General features: G+C 33.4%; 1 protein-coding gene across 2 annotated transcripts; it reads left to right on the top strand.

Annotated features, from left to right (window-relative positions):
• The first annotated feature begins 1,379 nt into the window (after positions 1-1,379).
• LOC105785617 (uncharacterized) lies at positions 1,380-11,440 on the top strand. Of its 2 annotated transcripts, none has more exons than XM_012611730.2 (3): positions 1,380-1,704; positions 5,659-5,683; positions 10,779-11,440. In XM_012611730.2, exons 1-3 carry the CDS (start codon positions 1,484-1,486, stop codon positions 10,869-10,871), a joined length of 339 nt encoding a protein of 112 aa, XP_012467184.1. In that variant the 5' UTR covers positions 1,380-1,483; the 3' UTR covers positions 10,872-11,440. The 2 variants fall into 2 exon arrangements, with proteins under 2 accessions (XP_012467184.1, XP_012467183.1); XM_012611729.2 differs by having other exon boundaries at positions 5,647-5,683.
• Positions 11,441-11,750: the final 310 nt, after the last annotated feature.

The following is an 11,750-nucleotide window of genomic DNA, read 5'->3' as shown; positions in this document are numbered from 1 at the left end:
AGAAGTTAAAAAAATGATTTGTTTGTTGGGTTTGTTTGGTGTATAGATGTTTGATATTTTTCATATATATAAAAATGAGAATAACTATTATTTTTGGATCAATATTTTTAATTTTGACAACTCGATCTCATGAGATTATGTTTTATTCTTCATATTAGGCATGCAGAACATCCTTCCCTTATAGATGAACCAAATTATATTAAAAATGTTATTAAATTATATATTTTATTTTATTAAATTATATGTAATAATAATTATATTAAAATATGATTAAATTATTTATTATTAAATTATAATAATCCTATTAAAATGTAATAACAATAACAATAATCATCTACCTAAAAATTATGTTAAGGGTATTATGGTCATTTAAGAATTTTGCCTTATGATTTAATAATAATCCTATTAAAATGTAATAACAATAACAATAGCAATATACCTAAAAAAATTCTGCTAAGGGTATTCTGGTTATTTAAACATTTTGCCTTATGCTATTACAACTTCTATTCCATTCAACCAAACATAATAATACATTTACAGCTCTATTCCATTCCATTCAACCAAACAACTGAGTTATTGATTACATCTCTATTCTATTACAGTTCTCTTCCATTACAGTTCTCTTCCATTACAACATTATTTCATTCCCCCAACCAAACGTGGTGTTAGAGTCTGTTTCGATGAAAAGCTTTAAAATTTGTAAGATATTTAAAATGCTAACATTTTAAAATTCATTAATTGAAAATGTTACTATTTGTAATTGCTTTGTTTGGATAAAACATTGATTTAAGAAAAATTTAGTGAAATTTAACAAATTATAAAATAAAATAATTATATTAAAAATAAATAAGATAGAAAATACTCGGGTTTTTTACGTACATAATACCAAAATAAAAAAATAAATACTTAAATAGTATGCCAAAACAATTATTTACCAAAATGGTATGTTTACAACAATATCAAGGGGTGGAGGGCATGGAGGAGGAGGCACCCAATTTTTTTTTTGATACAATCATTGAAACATCATTACAAAATGATGTGTTTTTTTTTAAAAAAAAATTTAAGGGTGAAGGGTGTGAGAGAGGCGGCACTAATATTTTTTGGTGTAGAAATATGGTTTAATTGGTAGAGGGTGAGAGAGAGGCGACACCAGTTGAGAGTGAGAGAGAAGCGACACCAATATTTATTTTTGTATTTATTTATTTTAAAAATGGTTGTGTTGATTTAATTGGGTTTTTTATTTTGTAGAAAGGATGTGTTTGAAAGAAAGAAAGGTATGTTTCTGTTTTTTTTTTCTAATATTTGGTTTTTTTTTTTAATAACAATCAGATTGGGCTATTATTCAAAAAAAATAAAACAACAAAATTTTAAAGCCTAGAAATACAAAAACCAGAAACTGCAAAAATCCAAAGAACATGGCTCAAGACCAAACTGGGAACATAAAACATAAGAAAAAAAACTAGAAAATACAACACCAACCCTTATGCCCAATCAAATCAATTCATTTCACCCGTCCCAACAACAATATTCATTTCCCCTACAACTATTCCAGAACTCGGAGAGGAAGCAATCAAGCTCCCCATTCACTTCAATGATCATCCCTCTCCCCTTTTCTCCTGAACTCTGCAACTCTTCTCAATTCGGTTCCCTTGCCCAATCCATGTCCAGCGTTCACTCCGTATATCCAGGGATGCTCCCCACCAGGTAAATCGGTTCATTTCTTTTAAGAGTTTCTATTGCGATAGAGTGTGCTAGTCCATTTGCCAATCATGGGGTATATTTGAAATTGATTCTCCAAAAACTACCTTTTAACTGTTGAATATTGCGAATGTATGCTCCTAGTAACGGTTTATCTGGATATTGTGATTGTCACTTTTTCACTGTGGTTAATGAATCCCCCTCCATTATAACTTCCTCCCAACCCATTTTTGCCCCCATTTCCATGCTCAATGACATACAATGGCTTTAAGGATGAAGGCGGACAAGACCCCATTGTGGATCTCTGACCAAGAGAACATAACCTGCCCCTCAGCATTCCTTGAAATAGCTCCCGAAGCTGACCGAAAATTGTGACCATCATAAGCACCATCAAAGTTTATTTTTATGGAAGATCCAGAAGGCTTGCCCTATTTCACCTCCATAGTTTCTCTTAGAAGGGTCCATTTCTCTATTTCTTTAACCTTTATAAGATAGTTTTCTATGTAACAAGCAATATCTCTCCCTATTCTAATTTTCCATTCATGTACATTGGTATTTCTATCTCCCCAGTTAGCCCAAAGCGCATAGTAGAAAGTATGATTCTGAGCGGTCGAACATTCACCAAAAGCCCATGTTAGCCACTAACCAAATTCCACGTCTGTAGAACCTAGAATACGAGTTAATTGTAATTCTAACCAGGCCTAAATGGAAATAAGGCACGCGCAAAAGACATGGTTTAAAGTTTCGACTACTTCACCACACTGGAGACAACAGCCATTATTTACCAATTGTTTGTGTTTCATGTTAACAAAAGTAGGTAGATAGTTCCAAGAAATCCTCCAAATTTTAATCTTAATTTTTCCAAGGAGGATTAGGCCCCATAGATGTTTATAAGATTCCTTAGTGCTGGTTTGTAAAGCATAAGCATTAGGGACCATAGGAAATTTTTGTAATAGTTTATATGCGCTACGTACCAAAAACTCCCTAGATGGCTCACCACTCCATACCAACAAATCATCATGTACCTCTTATGCCAACGGGATTCGAAGAATTCTAGAGGAATGTCTATTGTCCTTGGTATGGTGGAGATGCCAAAACTTTAGACCATGTCTTTCGCGTGTGCCCTCTTTCCATTGAGGTATGGTAAGAATTACAATTAACTCGTATTCTAGGTTCTACAGACGTGGGATTTGGTCAGTGGCTAACCCGGGCTTTTGGTGAATGTTCGACCCCTCAAAAGAGTACTTTTGCTGTGTGTTTTGGGCTATCTTGGGAGACAGAAATACCAGGGTACATGAACAAAAAATTAGAATAGGTAGGGAGAATGATCGTTACATAGAAAACTATCTTACAAAGGTTAAATAAACAGAGAAACGAATCCTTCTAAGAGAAACTATGGTGGTGAAATGGGGCAAGCCTTCTAGATTTAGCATCTATCAAATCTGCCACCATAGAATTTTGCATGCCATGAACATAATTACCTAATCTAAAATTATCAGCTCCAGGAATCCAAGCATTTTCTTAATTGAGACTCTAACACCCTTGCTTAAACACCCTCCAATGTAATCTTTCATGCAAAACACCCTTCGCAGCCCAAATACTTTTCCAAGTATAAGATGACAAATTATTTAAAGGAGCATTAATAAAATCTGACCTAGGAAAGTATTTCGCTTTAAGAACATGGTCTAATAATGAATCTGGATAGTTTATAAGCCTCCAACATTGCTTTGCTAACAAAGTAATATTAAACTTCCCCATGCTTCTGAAACCCATTCCCCCTTTTTCTTTTAGCCTACACATATAACTCCACACACACACACACCAGTGAATCCCCCTCCTCCCATGTCCTTTCTGCCACAAAAATTGTGCCATTAAATTTTCAAGCTCCATCTAGAGGGAATTTGGCAAAAAAAGCACATCGCGTATGTTGGTATTACTTGTAATACAGAATAAAAATGTTCTTTCCCCCTTGTGACAACAATATCGTACTCCATCCCTCAATTCTCGTTTTGACCTTATCTTTCAAATTTTGGGAAGAGCTTTTTCCCCTTCCCATTATATTTGCAACCCTAAGTATTTCTTGGGATTATTTGAAAAACGCATCCCCAAAGTGGACGCAATTCTATCATTTTCCTCCTCCATAGTATTCGAGCTAAAAAAATTGTAGACTTATCAAAATTCAGACATTGCCCTGGTCATCCTTCATATTCTTGTAAAATTCCTTTCAAAATCAAAGCTCCAGTGGGCAATGCCTCCCCGAATATAATACTTTCATCTGTAAATAGCAAATAGGAGATTTGTGGACCTCCCCTACTGGCTTTAGCTCCTCGTAATAGACCCTCTTCCATTGCCAACCTCAACAAGGTCGAAAGTCCTTCATTGTACATAAGGAAAAGAAAAGGGCTACATGGTTCACCTTGAAGAAGCCCCCTAGTAGTCTTAAAATTCCTCCCCTTACTCCCATTAATGTTTACTGAGTAGGAAATCGAAGAAATGCACCGCATTATACAATCAGCCAATTTTTTAGCATAGTCTATCTGCAACATCACCTGTTCCAAAAATCCTCATTCAACCCTATCATAAGTTTTACTCATATCAAGCTTCAAAGCCATATATCCTCTCTTTCTCGCACGCTTCTGTCGAAAGGTGTGCAAAAGTTCATAAGCTAATAAGACATTACTAGATATTAATCAATCAAGCCCAAACGCACATTGGGCACTATCAATACATATTTCAATAACTCCTTAAAGACAATTTGTTATGACTTTTGCCACAATTTTATAAAGTATTGTACACGGGTTGATAGGTCTAAATTTTATTGAGTTTGTAGGATTCTGACATTTAGGGATAAACATTATATCATTATTGACTAAATCGAACTCCTTACCATCATTCAAAATGCTCACACAGAACGCAATAACGTCACCCCCTACAATATACCAATAACACTAGTAAAATAATGTCGGGAATCCATCAGCCCCCGGCGTCTTAGTAGGGCCAATTTCCTTTAAGGCCGCATAGACCTCATCCTCCGTGTATCTAGCCATACCCGACAATAAATGTACCAACTTGCCAACTTCTATTGATGTAAACAAATGCTAGAAAAATTTTGTAGCTACCTCCCCTATCTCGTCCTCATTACAAACCTCCCTTCCATCCTCACGCTACAATCTACTGATGGTGTTCATCTGCTTACGTACAAAAGCATATCTATGGAAGAAAGTTATATTCTTGTCCTCCAACCTTAATCAATTAGCACGTGCCCTTTGTTCCAGAAAGCTTCCTCTTTATCAATCTCCAAGTCGAGATGAACTTTCGTATCGATGAGCTCTGTCAAAGTGTCATCATCCCTTTCCATATCCATCAAACCTTTCAATTTCTTTGTAAGACCCTGTTTTTGCCCTTCACGATTGGCCTTAAACAGCTTTTCCCACTCCATCAAACCTTTGCGCAACCTATCCAATTTATCTAAGATAGAGTCAGAGGACGCACCTAGAATTCGCTTAATTTCTCCCTCCAACGAATCCTCCATTGTCCACCAAGCTTCAAACTGAAATCTCGATTTCCTCGGTCTTACCCTATCCTAATTTATATTAATCAAAAGTGGGCAATGATCAGAAAAAATATGTTGTAAATGTCCAACACGAGCGTTTGGAAACCTAGTCAACCACTCATCATTTGCAACCCCTCTATCCAGTCTCTCCCTTATATTTGTCTCAGGCAAGTTCCCTTGTTCCCAAGTGAACCACATTCCACAATAACCTACATCTGTTAATTTGTATTCCTCAAGAACTGTTCGAAATTCCTCCATTCTCCTTTCTAACCTTAGTAACCCTCCAACCTTCTCAAAAGAATACATAATTTCATTGAAGTCTCCACATAATTTGTTTTTTGTTTTTAATTTAAATGCAAATAACAAAATGTGTATTAGTTTAATTTTGTTGATAGTTTATTTTGCAGAGGGTATTTTGAAGAAACGGAGCAGGTATGTTTCTACTTTTTTAACATTAATTTTTGTTTTTATGTACTTAATACATGGTCCCATTGTGTTGAAATTTTTCAAAGTTTTTTTTTGCTATTTACTTAACTAGTATAAAGAAAATTATTATGTTAAAGAATGTGAACTTTTCAAATTTTTATTTGTAATTATTATGTATTTGTTCGTTGGCTTTGCTATTCCAAAAATAAAAAATTAACAAATCAAATGGTAAAATAAATAAATACAAAAATAAATTTTGGTATCGCATGTCTCTCGCCCTCCACTAATTAAACCGTATTTTTACACCAAAAAATACTAGTGTCGTTTCTCTTACACCCTCCACCCTTAAATATATATATTAAAAATACATCATTTTGTAATGATGTTTCAATGGTTATGTTAGAAAAAAATGGATGTCGCCTCTTCTATACCCGAATTTGCTCGATTATTCCTCAATAATCTTCTCCTTTCCTTTGTGTGCTAATGCCTCGAGTTCCTTATTAGCTACGAAAATAATAATAGTTTACACTATTAATTACAACATTAATTTATAATAATAATAATAGAATTTCTATCTAATTTATATTTTAATTCCAAATTGGTCTTAATTAAATTTACTTACTTTTCTATCTCAGTTCATACCTTATTTGTACTCAATTTCCTACCAAATTCAACTTAACTATCTAATGTTCATGTATAAACCCTAATTTCAAAATTCTTTCAATTTAATCTTTTAACACAAAACTTATAGCTTACTTTACAATTTAACCCTTTTATCAATTCTAACTAGAAATTCTATCAATCAAACCCCTAATTTAACAATTTGTTCAACATAAATCATATTCAAAAATCTAAGAACTTTCAAAATTTTAACTTAAATTCAACAAAACTTTGTTTTAAGACCTCTAAAACATCAAAATTAAAAGAAAAGGACTTGATTGAATTACCAAATTAAAGCTTAAAGCTTCAAACCCTAGTTTTTCCCTTTTCTTTTCTTTCCCTTTCCTTTCTTTCTTTTCGTCTATTCTCTGTTTCTTTTTACCTATTCTGTTTCTATTTCTCCTTTTCTATCTTTTATTTAATTAGTTTAATATAATAAAAATAAAAATAAAATATAATATTATTTACTTAAAGGATAAGTAAATATGTAATAATTACTAATATATGTATTTCATTTTCCACATTTCATCATATGCACCATACATTTGTCAACTTTTTTTGTTTATTTAAAATATAATAATATAATATAATATATTTTATAATAAAATAATATATTAATATATTTAAAACATAAAAATCTAAGATTTTTTTCATACTTATGCTGCCTCATTTCTTGTTAATGGCTTAATTGCCATTTTGGCCCTTTTTATTTTCTATTAATCTATAATTCAACTTTTACCCCTAATTCAATTTAGTCATTTTTCCTTATTTCTCTCAATTAAACTAAATTCATCTAATTAAAACTTAATTAGACATATTACTAGACTCATAATTACTCTTAATAATTATTTACAGACTCGGTTTACTAAGATAGAGGCCCGATATTGCACTTTTTTGATGCCCGTGAATTTTGGGTCATTACATTACTATCATTCAGAGAATCGACTAAACTGAAGCTCTGATACCAATAAATGTAACACCCCTAACCCTTATCTTCACCGAAACAGGGTTACGGAGCATTACCAAACTTTACAAATTAAGTACGGACATTTCCCAACATTTGTTACACATATTAAGAATCAATCATATAACACTCATAGTGTCCCTTAGATGGACCTTCGAGGCCCAATATTCACCTTAGAAGTGAATCGGGACTAAACCGGGTACTCAGGGATTTTTTTCCAAAATCTCAAAAATTTTCTTAGAAACAGGGGACACACGACCGTGTGGTCGATCGTGTGGAGGAGACACGCCCGTGTCTTAGGTTGTGTGGGCGTTTGATATGAGGCACATAGCCGTGTCCCAGCGCGTGCCCTTAGCCGTGTAACCCTCTAAATTAGGTCACACGGCCAACCACACGCTCGTGTGCTAAGTCGTGTGTAAAAACATCGGTATTTTGTTTTGAAATTCAAGGTGCAGGGGACACACGACTAGACTACACGCCTATGTGCCAGGCCGTGTGTCACACACGGCTGAGATACACGCCCATGTCTCTGCCCGTGTGGACGAAAATAGGTTATTTTAAGGCCACTTTTCTTACCCATTTTGACACTAACCTGCACTCAACATCCACATGCACTGATATATCCCAACCAAGTAATCAATACAAGCTAAAACATGTTCTCAACATGACATAAAATCAAAAATATTTCACTTACTTTACCTACCTATTTAACTCATTTTATTGATTTATCAAATTCTACTACTAATTACATACATACAAACATTTAAGATTCACAATCACGATTCAAATTATATCATTGCCAATTCAACCCTATACATGCTATATAAATCAAAATTTACATTACAAAAACTACCGGATTAAACTAGATAGTGTAGCTTGATGTGTTGATTCGATCTTCCGACTGCACGTTAATCTACAAGAACATTAAACAACACGAGTAAGCTTAATCAAGCTTAGTAAGCTCAATAGGTTAAACATTGATCTTACCGAACTTAATAAAATATAATAAATTAAATTGTAAATAAATCATAGATTTTTCCCTACCAAATACAATATAATCAATAAACACACTTCCTTCAGATCAATATCAATAATAATCTATAAATCTTTCAATTCAATCACATAAGTCTCTTACCATTTCTTACTGAATCGAAGAACAATTTATGGATATGAGTACATCGTTCTTTTTATGCCATAGTCCAACTATGGTCTTACACATGCATTGCCATGGCTCTGCCATGGTCTTCCATTTGTAGTGCCATAACCCAGTTATGGTCTTATCATCAGAATGCCATAGCCCAGATATGGTCTTACATTTGTAGTGCCATAACCCAGTTATGGTCTTATCATCAGAATGTCATAGCTCAGCTATGGTCTTACACATGTATTTATACTGCCATAGTCCAACCATAGTCTTGTGTTCAAGGTGCCATAACCCAGTTATGGTCTTTTCATTAAAATTTCATAGCCCAGCTATGGTCTTACATTTAAACATTACCATGTTCCAACCATGGTTTTATCCGTCAATTCATTCTTTTCCACAGAACGATCGTACTCAATCCTGCGTTTTACTCGTTTTAAACATTCAGTTCAATTTTCATACTTTTACAACAATATTAATTTCAACAACAAAATATGAATAACTATATTATATCATTCCTAAATTAACAAATAATCATGGAATTTTAACCATATGAACTTATGTAGGTTGGATTGTAAAATTGGTAGTAGTTCAGAGACTACTCGGCTAATTTCTATTTTTCTTGTTGATCTACGAGCTCTTGATCTAGAATGTAAAATTTTTAATTCATTAGAATATATTTCAATTTCAGTCCACTTCACAATTTATACCCTTCAAATTTTGAAATTACACAATTACCCCAACTTTTACAATTTTTACAATTTAGTCTCTCACCAATTAACTCAACAAATGAGATAATTTTTCTCAATTAACACTTTATCTAAATATTATAAGCTATTACAGAGCATTTAATAAATAGACTTTGATACCAAACCCTAAGGTTTAATCTTTTCACAATCTGTCCTAAAATCAATTTCTATTGAAATTACTTGATAAAATCTTCATATAACAAAATTAAAACTTCAAATTCATGTTAATTCATCATAAACATCCAACACTCATCAATGGTAACTTTAAAAATTACCCATAGAATCAAAAACTAATGAATTAGATAGTTGGACTTAATTGTAAAAGTCTTAAAAACACAAAAATTACAAGAAAAGAGCAAGAATTGAACTCACATGGTGCAAAAATATGAAAAACCAGCTTAAAGGACCTTCAATGGCATTTTTGGACTGAAAATTAGAAGAAGAATAGCCTAGAAAAGTTTAGAATTCAATTTCTTTAAGTTAATTTCATAAAATTTACAATTTTTCCCATTAATCGCATGATTTTTGTTTTCTTTTTTGCTTATGCCGCCTCATGCCTTTATTTTAGGCATAATTGCTCCTTAAGTCCTCCTTTGTTCATTAATTAAGCCATTTAATCACTATTTCTTTAATTAGAAAGTTTTACACCTTTTTCAATTTAGTCCTTTTTAGTTAATTAACTATCGAAACATTAAAATTTTCTAACGAAACTTTAATACTACCTTAATGACACTCCGTAAATATTTATAAAAATATTTACAGCTCGTTTTATAAAATTGAGGTCTCGATACCTCGTTTTCAAAACCAATTAATCTAACAAATATTTCTAAAGCATAATTCAATAATTCATAAGCCTTCCTAAATTCACAATCGACTCATAAATACTATATAATAAAATTTATGAGCTCACTTTTCAGATTTAGTGGTCTAGAGCCACTGTTTCCGATACCACTGAAAATTGGGCTATTACACAGATTACCCGGTCATAATCGGAGTAAATTCCTGCTCCGAAACTATCATATTGGACAATCGTCACGATCGGGTAGAAATTGAGATGTTGTTCATTACATGTTGAGAGGATTGAATCTAAAATTTGTCTAAAATTTGTTGCAGTTAATCTAATTTGAATTACAAAGTTAGTCTAAAGTTTATTTATTTAAATTGCAAAAAAAAACATAATATTGATAATTAAAATGGCAAAAAAAGTTATTACATAAATACAAAGTTGACTATTTAAATTGCAAAAAAAAAAAACTCATGAGATTGATAAATAAAATGACAAAAATTCATTACATTAATACAAAGTTGACTATTTAAATTGCAAAAAAAACCCATAAAATTGATAAATAAAATGGCAAAAATTTATTACATAAATACAAAGTTGACTATTAAAATAGAAAAAAAAAACCCCATAAAATTGATAAATAAAATGGCAACAAATTCATTACATAAATATGAAGTTGACTATTTAAATTGCAAAAAAAATCCATAAAATTGATAAATAAAATGGAAAAAAATCCATTACATAAATATGAAGTTATTTATATTAAACCTCCTAAAATTGATGGTTTGATGGTGTGGTTCTAGGGATATATTTTTGTGGAGCTCGATGTTCACGTTGCAGGCGATTGCGGCGATCAATGTTCTCTTCATTCGTATGTGAGGGTGTGCAAAATATAGATGAAAAGTCATGTCTCAAACGCCATCAATGAACTTGAGCTGGGAGGAGTGGAGTACGACAGTGGATACGGGCCAGGATGAGTGGAGTACAGCGGTGGATACGGGCCGGGAAGAGTGGAGTACGGCAGTAGATACGGGCCGAAAGGAGCGGAGTATTGAGATGGATACGAGCCAGGATGACTGGAGTACTGAGGTGGTAGTGGGCTGAAGATATCAAACTCTGAATGATATCCATGGCCTGACGAGCCCGGGAAATAGTCATCGCCCCCAAATCTGGATGATAAGAACTATCCCTAGAGTGTAGTTTCAGCTCTACCTCCGACTCTAGCTCCGACTCTGGTGCATGATGCAAATCTGGAAGGGGTTGCCCAAGTCATGTCATATGCGGGGGGACTACCATCAAACGCCCACCAAACAAAAATGGTTTCCCTATCTCACAGTACAACTATATGTACTCTAACGAGGGTTGCAAATCCAAAGCACGATCTATCTGAGGTGCCCTCCCCAACCAGTTGTTCCACATTGTAATATATTCTCCATGCACTTCTCCCCAATCATTTCCATGCTTCCCCCTCCTGTTAATCCCATGGATCTCCCCCAATCGTACTGCAGTGTCGGGATATACTATATGCAACCAAACTGTCGGAGTACTCGATCGCCATGATACCACTCCATTGTCTAAAAATTGACAATGGGTGTGCTAATGCACCATAGGTTTGAGTGGACATGGGCAGACGAGGGAATAACTGCCATAATTTCTGGAACAGAATACGACATCCAAATGAACTGCACAATTAATAACATTGTTATATTAAAGCGTGTCGAGTGAGATAAAATAATAAAATTAAGTTGATATTGGAAAAACTTACCCCCTCTCCA

This window comes from Gossypium raimondii, chromosome 1 (assembly GCF_025698545.1).
Source record: "Gossypium raimondii isolate GPD5lz chromosome 1, ASM2569854v1, whole genome shotgun sequence".
NCBI classification, from domain to species: Eukaryota; Viridiplantae; Streptophyta; class Magnoliopsida; order Malvales; family Malvaceae; genus Gossypium; species Gossypium raimondii.
The sequence above is the reverse complement of the archived record's forward strand: the minus strand, read 5'-3'. Positions and strand labels throughout refer to the sequence as shown.

Coding starts and splice junctions, on each gene's coding strand:
- LOC105785617 (XM_012611729.2), top strand. CDS start 1,484: ATGCCCAATCAAATCAATTCATTTCACCCGTCCCAACAACAATATTCA. Junction 1,705..5,646: donor CCAGGGATGCTCCCCACCAG/GTAAATCGGTTC, acceptor TTTTGTTGATAG/TTTATTTTGCAGAGGGTATT. Junction 5,684..10,778: donor ATTTTGAAGAAACGGAGCAG/GTATGTTTCTAC, acceptor GTGTGGTTCTAG/GGATATATTTTTGTGGAGCT.